The following is a 20,328-nucleotide window of genomic DNA, read 5'->3' as shown; positions in this document are numbered from 1 at the left end:
TTGTGTCATTCTTAGAAAATAATTTCAGTAATGACTTTTAAAAAAAAAAAACAGTTAAAATTCTTATATGTTTACTTTAATAAGTGTCACTTCATTTTTTTTTTCAATTGTAGGCCAAGAAAGGGAAAAATGAAGATAACCGAAGAAAAGTAAACATAATGCTTCTGAGTGGGCAGAGACTGGAACTGACTTGTGATACCAAAACTATTTGTAAAGATGTGTTTGATATGGTTGTGGCCCACATTGGCTTAGTGGAACATCATTTGTTTGCTTTAGCTACCCTCAAAGGTATCAAGATATTTTAAGCTCAGGGTGCAATATGGAAACTTGGCAACAAGCTGACTTTTCTATACCTGTTATTGCCCAACTTGTTTTGGGAAATGTTAACTCCATGAACATGTCAGCATTGAGAAGTAGGAGTTAGGAACCCCTTCTCCTGATTAGGTTCATTGTTTTAATAGCTGTGTCTTTTAGTATCTTCTATACCTGACTATGAAGATTTTTCTTTATCTGTCACTATACTAAAGTGGATTTTAGTTACTATATTTCGGGGACCATTATGTGTATCAATTGCCTACATATGTACTCTAGAAAATAGTATCCCGCTAATCTGAATTTGAATATATAGCAGGATCCTATTTCTGAATCTCTACATCAACTTCTTTAGCCTACTGTCCTAAAAGCATAGTCTTTTTTTAAATGTTTTCACTTTGTGACTTCAAAAAGTCATTTTATGTATTTTTTAAGCTTTACATGAACGTTGTTACGTACCCAGTGGTCTCAGAACATAGCTTCTATAGAAATCACTCCTATTTAACAATTTGAATTTCCAAAGGTTCTTATTGCTTTAGAGATGGACTATAATAAATTATTATACTTATAAATTACTCTTCAATATTTCAAATTCCTGTTTACCTCAAAATTTAACTTAGCTTTAGACAACAGAGTATCGTACATTGCAACTGAGGATCAAATTATCCTGAAACCCTACGATATCAGGATAATGTCTTCTTTGTCACAAAAGAAATGTTTCCTTCAATTTAGTTTATTGAATTCTTATTTCTTAAAAACTATAATTCACTTTGTCAAGTCATCCAATAAACATTCAATTAGTGCCTACTAATGTTCTGTCACTTTACTATTTAAAATTTTAGACTAATCAGGTAGTACCATTCACATGAATAATTAGAATTTCTATTTATAATAGATCTGATTTCTTGAACATTCTGGATAAGTTAGATTTTATTGAATAATCTTTTATTTGGAAAGAGTCAATAATAATTAGATGGAATTACAAAATAAAATGAGTATTGTTCCTCCTAGCTTTCAGTTGGAAGCTCAATAATAATAAATAATAGCTATATTTACTGAATGCTTACCATATGCCATGTGCTTTACCAAATGTTTTATATGCATTAGGTCATTTGATCCCTACAATAATACAGTAAGGCAGGAATTAGTACTACCCTAATTTTACAGACAAGAAAATTGATGTCTAGAAAAGTTAAAGAATTTATTCAGTGTCACTGATAGTAAATAATGTGGTAGAGTTAATCCAATTCTGTCTGCCTTAGAGCCCTCAGCCTATAGAAGACTCAACCATATCATATTGCCCCCATCCGTCTGCAGTTGCCTTAGAGTTCCTTTCCATACTTTTTGACAATCTTGTTTTATTCTTGTGTGAGACTATTTTGTGTAAGTCTGACAAAAAAAAAAAAAAAAAGGAATCAGAAGAAAACATTGAAGTATTTTTATTTTATCTGGATGTTTTCTCATTCTGTTTTAGATAATGAATATTTCTTTGTTGATCCTGATTTAAAATTAACCAAAGTGGCCCCAGAGGGATGGAAGGAAGAACCAAAGAAAAAGAGCAAAGCCACCATTAATTTTACTTTGTTTTTCCGAATTAAATTTTTCATGGATGACGTTAGTCTAATACAGTGAGTACAAAAGAGTTTCTATTTTTCTCTTTTGGCTTCTGGTCTTTTGACCCTTTAGTTTACTGGTACTGAATTATTTAATTCTGATCAATGAAAATGTCATCTCTATCATAAAAGAAATATTTCTTTCAACATAGCTTATTAAATTTTTGTGCCTTAAAAGCTTAATATAAACCATCTTGGGAACTCAGCTTATATGCCAATAATAAGACTCACCCTGGATTCAAGATAAAGCCTAGATGTTTAGCATGTGCATTTATTTTTCTAGACATACCCTGACCTGTCATCAGTATTATCTTCAGCTGCGAAAGGATATCTTGGAGGAGAGGATGCACTGTGATGATGAGACTTCTTTATTACTGGCATCCTTGGCTCTCCAGGCTGAATATGGAGATTATCAACCAGAGGTAGGATTTAGTTTTTTCTCCAGGAACTCTTTTATCTTGATATTTTTATCCTTAGCATAAGTGAAAACTGAACCTGGTTGATGTGTTTGCTATTTAGATTTAGAGTTGTTATTGTTGTTGTTTTTAAAGATTTATTTATTTGTTTATTTTAGAGAGCAAAGCAGGAGGGACAGAGGGGGAGGGAGAGAGAATCTTAAGTAGACTCTGTGCTGAGCACAGAGCCTGACACAGGGCTCTGGTCCCACAACCCTGACATCATGACCTAAGGTGAAACAAAGAGTCAGATGCTCAACCAACTGTGTGACCCAGGCGCCCCAGATCTGGAGATTTTTGAGGCTAGTTTGGTACCACAAAGTGACCAGGTTCCCCACGTACATTGGTATATAAAATCATACAGTATAGCTTTCTTTTCTTTTTTTTCTGTGTAAAATTTCCTGTTTCATAGTTACACAATATCTAGCATTTACCCCTCTTTCTCCCAATCCTAATTAATAGATATTAGGCCAAGGGCTATCAGCCAAATCTGGATCAAAGGGGTCTTCTGCCTTCCACATGGATCCATGCAGTGATGGGCTGAGAACCTAGCAAAGCTCACTGTACAGTGAACAGATGTTTGAGGCCAGTTTTCCTGGAAAAAGTGAATCTAAGAGGAAGCAAGGGCAAGAGTCAGTGCCGCTGGAGTAGCAACCTTCACAACATTAACTCTAACCATAGTGACATTTGGCCCTCGTTGTCTGTCTCTTTAAGCTTGCTAATCAGCTCAGTCACATTACCTCATTGAATGAAAGAGAAAGACTGATACATTTCCTCTAAAACTCACTCCTTGGGGAGAGGTCTAAATAGAAGTGTTTTACCTACCTCTTGGTTGAGGCAGGATTTTTAAAATAGAAGGAAGAGGGCAAACAGTATTGCTTATAAAAACATTCTGTTTTGGGATCCCTGGGTGGTGCAGCGGTTTAGCGCCTGCCTTTGGCCCAGGGTGCGATCCTGGAGACCCGGGATCGAATCCCACATCGGGCTCTCGGTGCATGGAGCCTGCTTCTCCCTCTGCCTATGTCTCTGCCTCTCTCTCTCTCTCTCTCTCTCTCTCTCTCTCTCTGTGATTATCATAAATAAATAAAAATTAAAAAAAAAAAACATTCTGTTTTCTAGGTTCATGGTGTGTCTTATTTTAGACTGGAGCATTATTTGCCTCCCAGAGTGATGGAGAAACTTGATTTATCCTATGTGAAAGAAGAGTTACCAAAACTGCATAATACCTATGTGGGAGCTTCTGAAAAAGAGACAGAGTTAGAATTTTTAAAGGTAAGCATGCAAGATTACAAATGATAAAGTTTGTATCTTTTTCAAAGTAAGCAACAAATGTTGGAGGACATATGTATCTAAAAGCTCAAGCGCCAATAATTGATACAGTGCATTACCGGACTAAAACCATTGTATTTTAATTATTTTGTGAAGGAAAGGACTGAAGCTCAAGGAGGAAATGTAATAATCCCAACATCAGTGGCTGGTGTGTGGGGCAAAACTGATTTGAACTCATACCTGTATGCCCATGGATTCTCTGCTTTATTCTGTTCCATACTCAAGATACATTATAAATGTATCAAGATCCATTGTAAAGAAGTAACAACTGAATTTTTTGACTGACTAGCTGTAAGAGGGGAGTTCATATGGATTCTAGAATTATTTTGCTTTGTTTTTTTTTTTTTTAAGGCTTAAAATTCAATTACATCCTCTAAAAATGGTGTTTTACCAGTGCTGACTAATTCACATAATGGAAGGGGATCAGAAAAAAATGGTTTTATGGTTCCAGTTCTGCCACCAGCTTTCTTTGAGACCTCAGATAAATGGTGCATTTATGAGCAAGAAAGATAGTATTGTGTTAACTTCCATTAAGAATAGCAAGTATATTCTGTTGAGAAGAGAAACTTTCAGAATATTCCCCTGCTTCAGCTACCTAGTACGTAACAGTATGCCTTCCATTTGCTGCTCCATATTGAAGGGAGCCAAGTTTCTCAGCCCTACAAGTGTCTATGAAGGGGTTGCACTCACCGACGTACATCACCTTTAATCTAGGATTTTACTAAGAAAACCAAACTGAAAAAAAAAAAAAAAACTGGTTTGTTTTATTTAAGTTGAGTCAGTGTTTAAGGATGTTCAATTACGTAATTGTGTTTTCCCTTAATTACATTTTTATACTTGTAGGACATAAATATTAAGTTATATTTTTATTAATAAAGGTAGAAAGCAGATTAATGTAGTGGTAAGAATTTGCTTGGGATTTTATAGTTTGATATATTCAAATCAGTTTTGATTTGAATTCTTGTTTCAACCGACTACGTGAACTCGGACAAGAAAGTAAGGATCAAGATTTCATTTTCTTGCCTGTGAATATCCATCTGTTTCAGCACCATTTGTTGAAAAGACTGTCCTTTCCATATCAAACTACAGTGGTACAACTTCTCTACCTTTATGTTACCTTTTATCAAGGTGCATTGCTGTGATGTGATATTGTTCCAACAGGTCTGCCAAAGACTGACGGAGTATGGAGTTCATTTTCATCGAGTGCACCCTGAGAAAAAGTCTCAAACTGGTATATTGCTTGGAGTCTATTCTAAAGGTGTCCTTGTGTTTGAGGTTCACAATGGAGTTCGCACACTGGTCCTTCGCTTTCCATGGAGGGAAACCAAGAAGATTTCTTTTTCCGTATGTCCATTTAAACCCCTTTTCATTATATTTTAAAATGTGTTGTCAATTTCAATTATAATATATTAATCGATTTTCCTTAAGTAAACTTTAAATCTTTCTATTCAGTAAGGCTGGTACATTTTAATACTACTTAACTCTTCTTAGTTGTAGGAAGTATCATTGAGACTTTTATTTGGTTTTAATTTTCTCAGGAAGTGATTTTTTTAAAAGAATAGTATACATTCCTAGCCAGTTACATGCTCAATTAACTTTAGTTAAATTACAACCAAGTTGACTTTCTATTAATTCAGAACTTATTCTAGGATACTAACTTCTCACATGGAGAAACGCCTCTAATATATTTTTTAAAATAATTATTTTAACCCTAGTAAATTTTGTCTAGCTCAATAATGGGCCCCTCACAGCAACTGTATTTGAATTTTAGCAGTCCAGAGATTTATTGGGTTTTATAAAATAAAAAATTTTTAATGTCCCAGAACTTTCTGCAGTTTTAAGTTTTAGTGTGTACCCCATATAGAGAGAAAGTTTTAGAATATCATGTTTATGAAAGATGGTGAGCTGTAAAGGCATATTTTGATTTTGAAAGTAGTCTGAACATTGAAATGCAATTGGGAAACCCCAGAGGTGAATAAAAAAATGTGTTAAGATATTTATTTGTTTTCCTGATGGTATTCAGGGACTACTGTCATATCTAATTCATATTTGGGTTGAAATATGGTCTCACTAAAACATTGTTTATAAGGATACCAATGTCAGGGTCCCAACTTACTCTGGTTAATTTTCAACCTAAGACCTTTGAAATCAGTTCTAGATTTGATGGTTAGTTGGTTTCCTGTGAAACCCAGAGGTACCACTAAGATTACCAGATGATAACATGTTCTCTTGGGAAAGCCCAGACAGCCTCATCTTCCCAAGACTGTCAAGACCAGGAAATTACCTGGGTATCATTTACCTTCCCCAATGGAAATACTGGCAGGGCAAGTATCTGGAGGAAACCTTAGATAAATTAAATACAAATCTAATTTGGACCAGTTTAGAAAAGGCAACAAATCAAATAAATTGTCTAACATTCAGCTCTCTTTTGTTTGCCAAGCTATCACACCAGCCCTGCCATATATATAGAACTGGCTGCGACTAGCTCAGTTTTAAAGATCTCCAGTAATAAAGAATAGACCACATTCCCACGCAGACTTCCTGTGTTTGACAGAACTTGTTTATCCTGATGTTCCTTCTACACAGAGCTCTTTTTAACCCCCCCTTTTTTTTTTCCCACTAGCCTCTGGAGAAATGGAAAAAGTCCCCCTCCTTCGCCTTTCTCATCCCTCACAGTTGAATTCCCTTGGGCACATGTCTTGTCCAGTCTGTCAGTAAACACTTAGAATCAATTATACTTATAATTTGTTTCAAACCTGTACAGCTTTACAACTTGGAAAACAGTACCGTAGGGCATTACTTGACAGTGGTTATGTTTGTTAGGAAAAAAAATTCCCCAATTATTTGAATCAGTAATATGTATACTACTGATCATCAAGATCCTAGTTTGGTGCTACTGAGTCTTTAACTCCTCTTAAATACTTGCTGGTTTCCTTTTATTGACAAAGAGAGAACAGGGTCCCAGAGATTTCACTGGTAACACATCCAGCTAGAATTTAATAACCTTATTTTGTTTTTGTTTTTTTCATTTTTAAAAAATATTTTTATTTTTGAGAGAGAGAGAGAGCACAAGCAGGGGGAGTGGTAGGCAGAGGGCAAGAGAGAAGCAGGCTCTACCTAGAGTAGGGAGCCCAATGCAGGGCTCAATCCCAGGACCCCGGTATTATGACCTGAGTCGAAGGCAGATGCTTAACTGAGCCACCCAGGTGCCACTCTTATTTTGTTTTTATTGAATTGATTACATATATATTTCAAAGGTTTTATTTATTTATTTGAGATAGAAAGAGAGAGCACAAGCAGGCAGCTGGGGCAGGGGCAAAGAGAGAGAGAGAAGCAGATGCCCTGCTGAACAAGGAGCCCAATGTGAGACTTGATCCCGGGGTCCTGAGATCATGACCTGAGCTGAAGGCAGATGCTTAACTGAGCCAACCAGGTGCCCCTGATTACCTATTTTTAATAGCTGAATTCTATTTTTGGCAAGTGCTACTGGTTTTCTATTTATAGTTGTGATACAAAGCTTAAGTGAACTTATATAAGTAAGCAAAGTTTTAAAAATTTATAAATAAACAAGACCAGAAGTTATTAAGAAGGCGCTGCATGATTGAAGTTTGAGTAATATTCTGTTACTGTGTCATTTGTGGGCATTACCAAATTTCACTTTTCTGTGCCTATTTCTGCATTTGAAGACAAGTGTTGTGAGTACAGGGAATAATTTGCACAGTAGAAGCAGCCAAGAGCTAGAGTAAAATCTAATTGGACTTGAGCAATTCTCTAGAGACATTAGATCCCTGGCATGCTGAATGCTAGTCTTTTCAGACTTACAGATCATCTACAAGCCCCACTACAAAGGTTGCCCTCTTATGTAAGAGATGTTTATTTTTCAAGAAACGTACAAGAGATAATATTAATTGGTGTTTCCCCTGAACTTAAATGCAAGAAACACTCTTTCTCTAAATACTGTTCTATCTCTCATCCCAGCAGCCATGTTATCCGGTGCCTCTCTATTCCCACATATTCTTTGAACTTTTCACAATTTCCATCCCAGCCTTCAGGCCAGCAAGATTTTTCTTGGCAGAATCACAGCTCTTATATATTAATAAATCAATTTTTGTTGAATTTCATTTTCTCATCCATGAAGAACATATTTTTGTAATGTCTTTTTCGAACAGTTTTGGTGTTTGTAAACATTGCGGTAAACTCAAGATATCAATAATCTCATTAAAAGAAATTTTTCCCTTGCTGATAACAGATATACTATCTGATTTAGGCTACAATTTCTGAAAGTGGTAAATGATATTAATTTCATTTATTTGCAGAATCTGTAATAATAACAGGGTTCTATTTTTCTATATTCTTTAGGTGCAGGTCAAGGAATACTCATGCCTAATGTGAAATAAAAATAATATCTGTACTTATTATTTATTGTTTGCAGAATTTAGTCCTGTAATAAAGTGGTAGGAAAACATCCTAATTATTATCACCCCTGATTAATATTTTAGAAAAAGAAAATCACATTGCAAAATACATCAGATGGAATAAAACATGCCTTCCAGACAGACAACAGTAAGGTGTGCCAGTACCTGCTACACCTCTGCTCTTCCCAGCATAAGTTCCAGCTGCAGATGAGAGCAAGACAGAGCAACCAAGATGCCCAAGATATTGGTAAGAAGAAACAAATTGTGTCAGATGTTCAGGGTATGAGCTTCATTTTTGCCACAAAGCTTAAAAGAATTTCCATGTTTAGGATGAAAGTTACAAGATATAGATGTTAAATGACTAAGTCAACTTTATAAAGGTGCCACAAATGAAACCAAAATTTTAATTTTAATTTTGTGTTCATTTTGAAAACATCACATCAGTCAAGGAGTACCTGTTGAAAGGTCTATTTTGTGCTAACCATTAGGTTCACTGATGTAAATATGATATTTGGGTCATAGTCTCTACCTATAGAATGTTACATACTATTTGGGGAGGTAAGACCAACATATAGGAAACAATAATACACATGAGAGGGCCAAGGTTTTAGTAACAGATTATATCATACAAACTACACTATCTACACGTAAGAAAAGAGGGAGATCAGAAACTAGAATACTCCAGTGATGGCACTTGAACTGGAATTTGAAGGACAAAAATAACTAAGTAGGTTGAAGATAAATGGAAGGGCTTTCTAGGTAAGGGAAAAAACATGAGACACAAGGCAGGTGGCAGAGGGAGTATGCATCCAGGACAATGAAGTCACATACTGTAACAGTTTGGGAGTGGCAGATTTCCCACCTGTTAGTTTTATTTAAGTGTGTCCCTCTTCAGAGACTAAGATGAATAACCCCTACACTCACTATAAATGGTCAGGAGAGAGGTTCAGTTCCTTTTGAAAAGGAACCAGCTGAAGAAACTAATTCAGCTCTGAACAAAATATCTCCATCAGAACTGAAATATTTAAAGGTTACTCTATAAGACCACATGTAGAGATTAAAGTTATACAATATCTGGTTCTGCATAATAAATTCTTATAGACTTCTGTGAAATACTCTGAAGAATTAGATTTTTAAATGTAATGGAATAGCACTGATGACCTTGTATAGCAGAGTCCTATGAATACTGTATTTGAACATTCTCACATCCTGAAATCTTACGAAAAATGTATTCCCCATAGAATCACACTGAGGTGATGGCAGCCTGTGAGTAGATGTTTCTCAGCTTTTCAAAGTCAAGATGGTAGGGGTGTAATGCTTACTAAAAATGAAGATTCCAGAAACCTACCTGAAACTTGATGAATCACCATCTTTGAGTTCTGCATTTTAACAGTCTTTCTTCAGAAATGATTTTTAGGCATGCCAAAATATGGTTACTACTGCTGCAAAGTAATTTCATTATTCCTTTTCTTTCCCTACTTTGCTCTGCTGAAAAACTATATGCTTTTACATATTTTAAAAGTGCAATGAGATATCAAACTTATTAGAGCTATCAATATTCCTGTTTGGACTGATACTCTGTTCAATAACAAACCAAAATTGAACAATTGAAGGTTACATCATTACAGATGTGGTGTAATGTGCTATAATGAAAAAAATCAGAAGACAAAACTATGAAGCCAGCCTTTCATCCTCAACATTTCTTATACTGAAGAACAAAATAGTTTAATAGTTAAGAGCATGAACTATGGAACCAGACTGCCGGGGTCCAAACCTTGCTTTATTATTATTATTATTATTATTACTATTACTATTACTATTACTATTATTATTTAAAAGCCCTGAAACTTTGGGCAGGCACTTAAATTCTCTCCTTAATTCCCCATCTGTAAAATGATTATCATAATGATAATACCTACATCATGAGGTTGTAAACATTAAATGAATTCATACATGTAAGCACCTTAAGGGTGCCTTGCACAGAGTAAATATTGAATAAAATCCTTATTGTTATCATTTTCATCATTGTTTTACCACTACTACCACTAATAGAAGTAGTAGTAGTATAGTGACCCATTAGGAAGATAACTGATTTCTTGGGAGTCCCATCTTCCTTATCCATGAAGTCAGAATGTCCTATGTATCTCAAGGTTTGCACCAAGGAACACAACAGCTCTGTATCCTTGAACTCCTATGTGAAGGCACTTTAAGACAGTATTATCTACATCTTTTCCTAGATTCTGTTAAGCCTTTAAAGGAATTTTTTATTTAAGATGGCTTAGAAGTAACTACCTGCCTACTTAACTATCTGTACCAGACAAGTGAAAATAACTGGTGGTATCTGTAGGAGGTTGATGGGCTAACAAATGTATATTGCTTCTTTAGCATCATAGAATGTTGGTGCTAGAACCCTAGAGTCCTTTAAATCTCAAATTTTACTGGAGAGGAAACAGGTTCAGAGCATAGTGACTCCCCTAACCTCATAGAGGTCAAATGAGGCTGGAACCCTGATGTCTTCATTTCTATTTGATTAGTTTTCAAAGAACTAATTTGCATAGAATGAAATGAAGATTAATAATCATTTATTGAGCACTTACTACCTGTAAGATATGATTCTGGGTGCTATAGAATAACAGTAAATAAACGAAGTCCCTCTCTTCAAAAGAGCGTAACAGTTAAGTTGATAATATAAGGAAATACTATATAGTACAAGGGACAGAATGATAACAAGCAGAGATTAAGTATTGTGGATTGCAGACTCCATATGGAATTAGTAGAACTTTGAGTTCAAATGTGAAACATTAGTATTATGATGTAGGCTCATTCTAATATCCTTTCCCATTGTAGCAGTCCATATTGGAGTCCCTTCCAGGTGAAAGGGATGAAGGACAGACCAGATAAATGGATGGTTTTTGCTCCCATCTAATGAATATATGCAGGACTAGGCTGTGAATGGATTTGACTAGCATAATCTTTGATATGTTTTCAAAGCAGTCTTCCTTTTTCTACCAAAGTTTGGTATACATTTTCCTTAAGGGTGGAAAAAGCTGTTAGGTGTAAAGGCATTTCCTGGTAGCTGAATCTGTGTAAGACTCGGTTTTGCATCTTTGATGACAGTCTACTCTTAAAGCAAAAAAAATAGAAATCACGTTATCTACACCAGTAAAACTATATTTTAAGCTGAAGATTAAACCAATAACTTATTTTTATTCTCATGTTTTAATTTGGTGTCCACTTCTACCTCAGGGAAAGAACATTGAATTATCCTATTGGCAATGAAACATGTTTATTTAAACTTCATTCTGATGCATATTAAAAATCTTCAGTGTTTTCCTAGCTCTTTATGCCTGAGATGAAATATTAATTATTAATCTTCCTAGGAATTAGGAGATAAATGAAGCAGGATATAAAAATCTAAGTCAGCAACATTTGACATTTTCTTTTTAAAAGGAAGTTTTTGGAGCTGTTTTACATAGTGATCAAGCTGTATTGCCTATAATATGCAACTTTCCATGAAGGCACCAAACTGGGGGTACCTTGTAATGTGGATTACTAATGCATGAACTAAATCATTTGAAATTGATTGACTCTTGGCACTTTATTTACAGGAAAGGATTTTGATGCTAAAATTCTGTGATACAGTGCTTTTGTTAATAGCCTCAGATGCTCAAATACTGACATGACATTGGCTCTCACAAAATAGAATAACCAAGCACTTGTCATAGAGTATCTATAATTTAGCCTCTAAAAGACTTTGGATGTGTATTTAAGAGTGAAAGGAATTTAAGCATAAAGAGAACTCCAGCTCCTTAATCACGTTTATTAACAGAAACCAAAAAAATGAAAGAAGACAAGTAATATTTGATTCTCCCATGGCCCCTGTGCCTCAGTTAAATCATGAAAAGTCAACCAAGTGGGAAGGTGAGATTGGCATAGTTATGAAATAACAAAAAAAAATAATTCTCTGTAAAAGTTTTTTTTTCTTTTTGGTTATAGTTTTATTGAGACATAATTTCCATGCTCTACAATTCACCCACTGAAAGTATACAATTCAGTGTTTTTTTTAGTATATTCACAGAGTTGCACAACCATCACAATCTGGCATGGGTTTTAAAAAATATAAAGATCAAGAACTTTATCTCTGGATAAAACTCTCCTCTGCATAGCTTCTTTTTCATGTTGGCCTGTCCAGGCTCCATCGTTCCCTCTCCTCATCCTTGGCTTGCAGGTATTTGAGCAGAGACAGTACTGGGGTTGAAATTTCTATGTCAAATGTTGTTTTCATTTTTAACTGAATCCCATAATTGGGAATCTGGAGTCAGCAAGCCTGAAGCCCAAACATTATGAAATGCTCAAGGTTCATTAGATGAAGTAGGAAATGCTTACCAGGCTCTGGCTGTGAGAAAGCTACAAGGATGGAGAGATGGTTTGAAAACCAGGACCTTCTAAATTCCTTTTTCAAATCCTGGATTGCCACACTTGGAAAGCTACTACTTACGGTAGCAATTAAAACAATTAAAAACTGCATGCTGTGTTTTATTTATTGAAATAACTCTTCTCATAAAGGTACTGCAGTGTTTCCATCGTGTAAAGCCATCCTGTTTCCTTGTAGAGAGAGCCTCGTTTAGGAGCCTGAATCTGCAAGCAGAGTCCGTTAGAGGATTTAATATGGGACGAGCAATCAGCACTGGCAGTCTGGCCAGCAGCACCCTGAACAAACTTGCCGTTCGACCTCTGTCAGTTCACGCTGAGATTCTGAAGAGGCTGTCCTGCTCAGAGCTGTCGCTTTACCAGCCATTGCAAAACAATGCAAAAGAGAAGAGTGACAAAACTTCCTGGGAGGAAAAGCCTAGAGGGATGAGTAAATCATACCACGATCTCAGTCAGGCCTCTCTTTATCCTCATCGGAAAAATGCCATTGTTAACATGGAATCCCCACCACAAACCATGGCGAAGTTGGTAGGAAAACCATTACACCAGATGGCAAGATCTGAGACAGAATCTTGGGCAGGATTCACAAAACTTAATAAGTAAGAACATAATTACCCAACTACATATTTGTAAATTCAACATTTCATACATTTGTTTTTGTTTTGACGTTTCATTACTTTCGCCATATTTTTTTACATTGATACATCCCCCTCCTACCTTCCTTTTCCCTCTTTAGTTCAAAGTCTGTTGCAAGTTTAAATAGAAGTCCTGAAAGGAAGAAACATGAATCAGACTCCTCATCCTTTGAAGACCCTGGTCAAGCATATGTTATAGGTCAGCATAAACAAGGTTACCTTCTTTCTCCCATACCTCATGCTCATAGTGAAATGAATGAAATAATGTTAGTTACTGAGATACTATTTTTGCTTCTTTGTCCTATTTGGCAAAATTGCTTATGAATACGAAATTTTAGGCTACTTAAAATGCACCAAATCAAATCAAAAACTGATTTAACAAGTGATTATTTCATGGCACAGACTTCACTTTCTCTCGGTCACAATTAAAAACCATGGCAGTCGTACTGAGAGAACCCAGACATTCTGGTGCCATGGCTTTGGACAGCCTTCCTTTGGATTTTCCGTACAAACCTGTGGGATTGGGCTCCCTTCATACTGTATTTTTTTAAAGAAAGGTTTATTTAGGGTACTTTCAGCTTAGCATGAATAGAATTATCTCTCAAACCAGATCATTTTATGAAATGTGCTATGGTTGGTAGGTGGAAATTCTCAGTTGATATAAGTCTTCCAATTCTCCCAGCTAGCTGGGGCATATTAATTATTTAGGTATAGAAGTTTATAAACACGTACTGTCTTATAAGATAAATAGATCAGGCTTCCTGTTTCTTTATGAGTCTTAAAAAGGAAATGCACTAGAATCTTTGCTAGGAGTAGATATTTAAGCACAGAGGTGTAAACAACTACTCAGAATAGTCAGCACGTAGGGAGACAAAAGAGAAAGAAGGACACCCTCTTCTGTTGCTGTTTTACCAAGGAATACAAGTTAACTCTCACACCAAAGTTTGAACATTTAACCCTAATTACACAAAGTTAAAAAACACTTTTTAATCTGTACTTGGATTGAAGATCTGTGGAATAAATGAAGTCAAAAGAGAACTCTACAGTTGATATTTATAGAAAGTAACATTACTTTATTAATGTAGGCTTCCACAGCTTTCAGAGATGATACTAGCACCAATTTAAATTAATTGGTGAAAATTAAATTAAAAATTGGAGATAAAAGGCAAGATTTCACCCTAAAGGTCACCACCCTGTGTGTTAAAAATAGCCTAGTTCAATTTTTTAGAAAATAGGTTTCTAAGGAAGCCCCACCTCTTATAGATTTTAAGCTATTTTCATTAGAAATACTTTTATCTACATAAAAATCCACATATGTAGAATAGTAAATATTTCATTGGAAACCACAGATAGAATAAAACCCACTCATGAAAGAACATTTATTTTCTGCATTTGCTTTTTGATTAAGATTATTCATTCTTACTGGATGTTAAATTTTATTTTAACATTTGAACAAATGCTTTTAAAATTCATTTCAATTTCATCATTTCATATTTGACATATCAAGATGTCATTTGCCAGAAACAATACATTTGTGTTTAAATTTATTCTGCAAAACAAGCTGATATGCTTAATTTAGACATTAAAAACAGTAAATAAGCCCATTGAGGGAAGACATTTTTCTGAGTGTAAATTTTTAAAAAGTTGCTGCCTTAATGTTTTGATTCTTATGAATTTATCAGAAATTACTACTAGAATATCTGACCATTTTATAAACTGTCTAATAATTTAATTTATACCACAGGAATGACTTTGCATAGTTCTGGAAATCCTTCATCCCAAGTACCCTTAAAAGAAAATGGTAGGTTTATAAAATGTTTTTCCCCTCATTTCCATCGTATCTTTTCTTTTGTACCTTATGAGATAGTCTTGGACATAATACCAAAGAGTCTTCAATTCAATACTAAGGATTTTAGGTCTTACATTGGAATCAGAGGAGAGTTGTATTTTTTCAGCACAATAGTGATATGATGAGACACGTGATTTAAACTAGATGATATACTAGAGAAATGACGAATTATAAATAAGGACCTCTAGAAACCTAAGATAGTAGTTCAAGTGGGAAATAATCTTGATTAAACAGTTTTAACTGAGGCAGTTATTTTAACTGCAGATGCTTGAACTGGATCTTGAGGAAATTCAGACAGAATGTTGTGGATAAGCGTTCCAGACCAAGGTCATAGTGTGATCAGACAGAGAGACAAGTGAGAGGATAACAGATTCAGGGAACAAGTGTCTCAGTATGGAGACACATGGGGCCAGAGAGATGCTTGAGAACTAAACAGGACTATCTCTGAATCTTATCCTAAATGTTATGCAAAGAATTTGAAGGGACACCTGGGTGGCTCAGTCAGTGGAGCATCGAACTCAGTTTCAGCTCAGGTCATGATCTCATGAGTCCTGGGATCAAGCCCACACAGGGCTCCACAATCAGCAGGAAGTCTTGAGATTTTCTTCTTCTCCCTTTGCTCCTCCTCCTACTCGCGCATGTGCTTGTGCTCTCACCCTCTCTCTCAAATCTTTTAAAAAAAAAATGCCTGGGTAACTCAGTTAAGTGTCTGCCTACAGCTCAGGTCATGATCCCAGGATCCTGGGATTGAGCCCAAGTTAGGTTCTCTGCTCAGTGGGGAGTCTGCTTCTCCCTTCTGCCCCTTCCCCTGCCCATGTGCTATCTCTGTCTCTCTCTCTCTCAAATAAGTAAAATCTTTAAAAAAAAAGAATTTGAAAACCTAAGTATTTATAGTTTAAAAGGAGTCTTAAGAAGTAAAGTAAAGGAAGAAATTTTGTGTAGTGACTTGAGTCAGTGTATTCAAATTTTTTAGTTTAAATTATAAAATACCTTTACCTTTTGTTATCTAATCTTTCTAACAACTTTCATGGTACAAAGAACATTTAATTGCTGTGTATGTACAACTTTCCTCCAAAAATGTTTCAGTCTTACCTTAAGTTTAGTTCTAATTTTCCTGAGAGCCAAGGCAAAAATGAAGGTATGTGAGTGGGTTGAGCCCTATGAAATTGCAATTTTTAACTGCAGATAAAACTGTCAGATACCAAGTGCTATTTTGTATAATTATTATTTTCTAATAGAAATACTGTTAAAACTGTCAGGTACCAAGTGCTATTTTGTGTAATTATTATTTTCTAATAGTAATACCCACAGCAATTCTTCAAGAGAGGAAAATTTTTCTTGGAAGTAAAATTAATCAGGGGACGCCTGGGTGGCTCAGTGGTTGAGCGTCTACCTTTTGCTCAGGGCGTGATCCTGGGTCCGGAATCAAGTCCCGCATCAGACTTTGCGAGGAGCTTGCTTCTCCCTCTGCCTGTGTCTTGGTCTTCCTTTCTATGTCACTCATGAATAAATAAATAAATCTTTAAAATAAATGAATACATAGAAGATAAATAAATTAAGTCAAAAAGTTAAAATGCACACAGTGTCTTATATACTCATAGCAAATGAAGGGTTTTTTAATCTCTTTTTTTAATGTATCCTCAAAATATTTGAGGGCATATCATTAAAGAAAAAATTAGTGAACTTAAACTTGAGCTTAAGTTACTAAGACCACGTTATATAGCTTTATGATAATCAAATGCCTGACATAGACTGAGTTTAGATTACCTGTTTGCCTAAAATCTTTGCCTCAATTTAACATGTCTATAATAGTAAAAATTTTGACTAATGGTTATTGAGTGGCTTATATGTGCCACACACTATTCTAAGCACTTTGTGTAATCCCTCATTTAATCCCCATAACAATCCTATGGGGAAGGTGCTAGTGTTATTTCCTTTTCAAAAATGAGAAACCAAAACAGAGAAGTTGAGTTGTCCAGAACGTCATGGAGCTGGCACATGCTGGAGCCATGATATGAACACATGTGATCTGTTTCCAGAGCCCATACTCTAATCTACTCTTCAGACTGTGTCCTAGATAATAATGCCCAATCATTTGTAGGCATTATTTCTCCAAGCTAAACTTTTGAGAGAAGCTTGATAATAATCTATTAAAAAATGAGAACCTGAAATGTGTTTAAACCTAGGTTTGATGGAAAAGAGTATGAATTTACAGTGGACACCCAATGAATGACATGTGCAGGGTAGTTGCTCTGTTTAAACCTTCAGAAACCTCATCTTCTGAGGTTAGTGCCTCCTGCTGAGGAATGTGTGGTCCCTGAGGAAGATGGCCAACCCATCTTCCTGTACCCCCATTTGGCTTACAGACAACTCAGTTTTCTTCAAAATTTCTCATGGAATCTGCTCATGTTTACCGTTCTGTTGAGAACCAAGTTTTCATACAAGAGAGCATGGCAAACACATTTTTCCAAATAAGGTAACTGAGTATCCAAAAGTAGAATTACTTGACCATGAATAAAATATAGGACTTCTTATTCTAATTTCAGTGTTCTTTCTTGCTGGCAAGGATTATTAGAAGACAGAATTTAGCATCAGTTAATATTGAATTATTTATCATTTAATAAAAGAACCAACAAGTAGAATTCAATCTTAACCTTTTGTGACACTCAGGGACCCTTAAAGAATGTGAAACTTGAAAAAGATTAAATAAAAGGCATGAACCTTCTAATGAAACAGAGATATGAGAAGGATTACAAACCTCAGATTAATTGTGATTTCAAAAAAAATAAAGATGCTTAATATTCTTTTTTAAAAAAAAACCACATTCATGCTTATAATATTTCTTCACAAGAGAGTAAAAAACCAAAACTGAAAATATAGAACTGATACAAGAATTATGCAAAAAAAGTAGTTTGCCACAAGTCAGGATTACTATATAATTGAAAAGTACCTCTTAGCTAAATTTGTCAACTTTCTTCCTATCTAAACCACAAAAATGGGGTCAAACACTGGGTTCTTAAAAACAAATGCAAAATACAAAAAATCTCCAGTAAAGTGAGTTAAGTAGAGAGTAACCTGGTACAGACACTGAAATAAGCTTTTTTCCCCAGTATTAAGACTGATTATTGTCCTTGTAGACAATCTCAATTACAAGTAATAAATTGGTACATAAACAAGATTTTAAAACACACTTTATTTGTCAAGGACAAATGTAATGTTAATACTAGATTTTTTTCATTTGAGTCTTAAGTAGGATACATACAAAGTTGAAAGTTAAATAAAAATTGAAGTCCAAAAATTGAAGTCCTGTATTCAACAAATACAGGAATTAACCAGAAGCAAAAAATAGAGTTAACTAAATTGAGACTGAAAGGAACTTTAAAGTATATTCAAACCAAGCCTTTATATTATGTGTTAAATAAGTTCCAGAGATGTCATGTGGCCCCAGTTTTACAAGCTAATTAGTACTGGCACAGAAATAAAACCCCGAAGATTTTATTATTATCCCCCTTACCCTACCATTGGGTAGGTAGTATAAATATTAAAAAATACCTATCTTTGTTTTTATACCAATATGGTGCTGCTGACCCATCATCTCCAGGATTTGAAATGGATCTTCTTCCCTAGAGTGAGTGATGGATTTGTCCAGAGTCTCCTCCACCTGCAGTTCAGTTCCTCATAGAATCAGTGGCAGGGAGCTGCCTATTCAGAAAGGGTCTATATCTATAATCAACAAAAATCAGTTTTTCTTGCAAAAAAAAAATTGTTGACATGACTTTGGCCTTATCAGAAATACACTCTTATTAGGAAATTAAGTTTAATTGTAGGTACATCTATCGTTAGTATGCATATTTTGGTTGGGAACTATATATATCCACATGAACCTTAAGGTCGATGAGAAAGGCAACATTGGAATAAATGTGTCTAACACAGAGAGCATACACATTGTTTTTCTAAATTCTACATTTAGTGGCTATTCTAAAGATATATTTCAAGTAAACATTAATGGGGATGACACCAGCTGTATTACTTAAAGAAGTGGACCTTTCAAGTTGAAGCTCGTTTTCACTTTAAGATAATGATAAAATTTGCTGTGTTCATAGAGTATATTAATGGGGGGGGGGGGAGATTCTTTTAAGGATTTAGAAACATATTCCTTCAATATTAAAGCTTGTTTTTCTATAATAATAAAAATAGCTCAGAAATGTCTTGGTACTTGAAATATTTAGCTGCCTTTCAGATTCATAAATGCTATTCATACCTTCCAGTTTACTTGAGTTGTCATGTACTATATAACTCAGATACTTCCTCCTCTGTCTTTTTTTTTTTAACCAAAGGAAAAGTATTTTGAACATGTACATGAATAGAATACATATAGAATACAAATAAAAACTGGACTTGGGCACAGCACTGTCAAGTAACATGCAGCCGCACGCCATCCTTCCTTCTTTCTGGGCTCATATTAGTAATAGTAAGTTACTGTATATCAGTGGGAGGTGAGGTGGAGGATATCCCTGTTAAAAAAACAATGGGTTCGCAAGGCTTCTCTTTCCAAAGGAATATTTATCTCCATCCTACTTAAATCTTGTACTCTAGCCAAACTGATGTGTGACATTTCTCCAGGACCCTTTCTGCCTTCTTTCCATCCCAGCTTTTGCTAATGCCTTATATTACTGTATAACCATCTTCATAATCTACTTATTAAAATCCTACCCTCTTTCCTTTAAGTCTTTATTTGTGGCAGGAAGAAGCCTCTCTTACAGGCCTGACTCATGTCATCATAATGCAGCTATTTCATTGACTGTATTAACATTTCTATTTATCGGCCAGGCTAGGACTTTGCTCTTGTAGCCTGATCTGATTCAGCTCACATTTCCTATGCAGCAGCTTTTATATATATTATCTCATTTTGCTTTCCCAAATTGCCTAGAGAGGGACTTAGACAGAAAAGTTGCTCAGTCAACATTTGAAGGATGAATGATTACTCAAATCCTATTGGCGAATCCTTGAATATAGAGAGCTTAATCTGTTGCTTCTATAAATAAATCCATAAAAATATTGCACATTTATTTTGTGTGTGTGTTTTATATACATATTCTAATAATGTTTACATAGGAAATATCTTTTTATACACACACCTATTAGCCAAATAAGTAATATAAATAACCAATTTTCTTAGTACATACGTTGGAAAATAAAATGGCATTTTTATTCTTTGAATCAATACCTTTGACTTCTAACATATACTCCTTAGACACATTAAGAATATTGATCAGTTTTATAATTGAG

The 20,328-nt window shown here is 35.1% G+C and overlaps 1 protein-coding gene across 13 annotated transcripts in view; it reads left to right on the top strand.

The window, feature by feature from the left end:
* Positions 1 to 20,328, top strand: part of PTPN13 (protein tyrosine phosphatase non-receptor type 13) — a 203,241-nt gene that overhangs the window by 130,245 nt on the left and 52,668 nt on the right. For 6 of the 13 annotated variants that reach the window (XM_038582203.1, XM_038582194.1, XM_038582202.1 and 3 more), the window contains 9 exons: positions 114 to 288; positions 1,787 to 1,940; positions 2,209 to 2,347; positions 3,500 to 3,652; positions 4,871 to 5,053; positions 8,209 to 8,371; positions 12,737 to 13,154; positions 13,292 to 13,404; positions 14,935 to 14,991. In XM_038582203.1, the coding sequence (XP_038438131.1) occupies positions 114 to 288; positions 1,787 to 1,940; positions 2,209 to 2,347; positions 3,500 to 3,652; positions 4,871 to 5,053; positions 8,209 to 8,371; positions 12,737 to 13,154; positions 13,292 to 13,404; positions 14,935 to 14,991 (1,555 nt within the window). The remainder of the gene's footprint in view (positions 1 to 113; positions 289 to 1,786; positions 1,941 to 2,208; positions 2,348 to 3,499; positions 3,653 to 4,870; positions 5,054 to 8,208; positions 8,372 to 12,736; positions 13,155 to 13,291; positions 13,405 to 14,934; positions 14,992 to 20,328) is intronic. The other 7 variants (XM_038582196.1, XM_038582200.1, XM_038582198.1 and 4 more) reach the window with 3 other exon arrangements.

Source organism: Canis lupus, chromosome 32 (assembly GCF_011100685.1).
Source record: "Canis lupus familiaris isolate Mischka breed German Shepherd chromosome 32, alternate assembly UU_Cfam_GSD_1.0, whole genome shotgun sequence".
Lineage (NCBI taxonomy): Eukaryota > Metazoa > Chordata > Mammalia > Carnivora > Canidae > Canis > Canis lupus.
The sequence above is the reverse complement of the archived record's forward strand: the minus strand, read 5'-3'. Positions and strand labels throughout refer to the sequence as shown.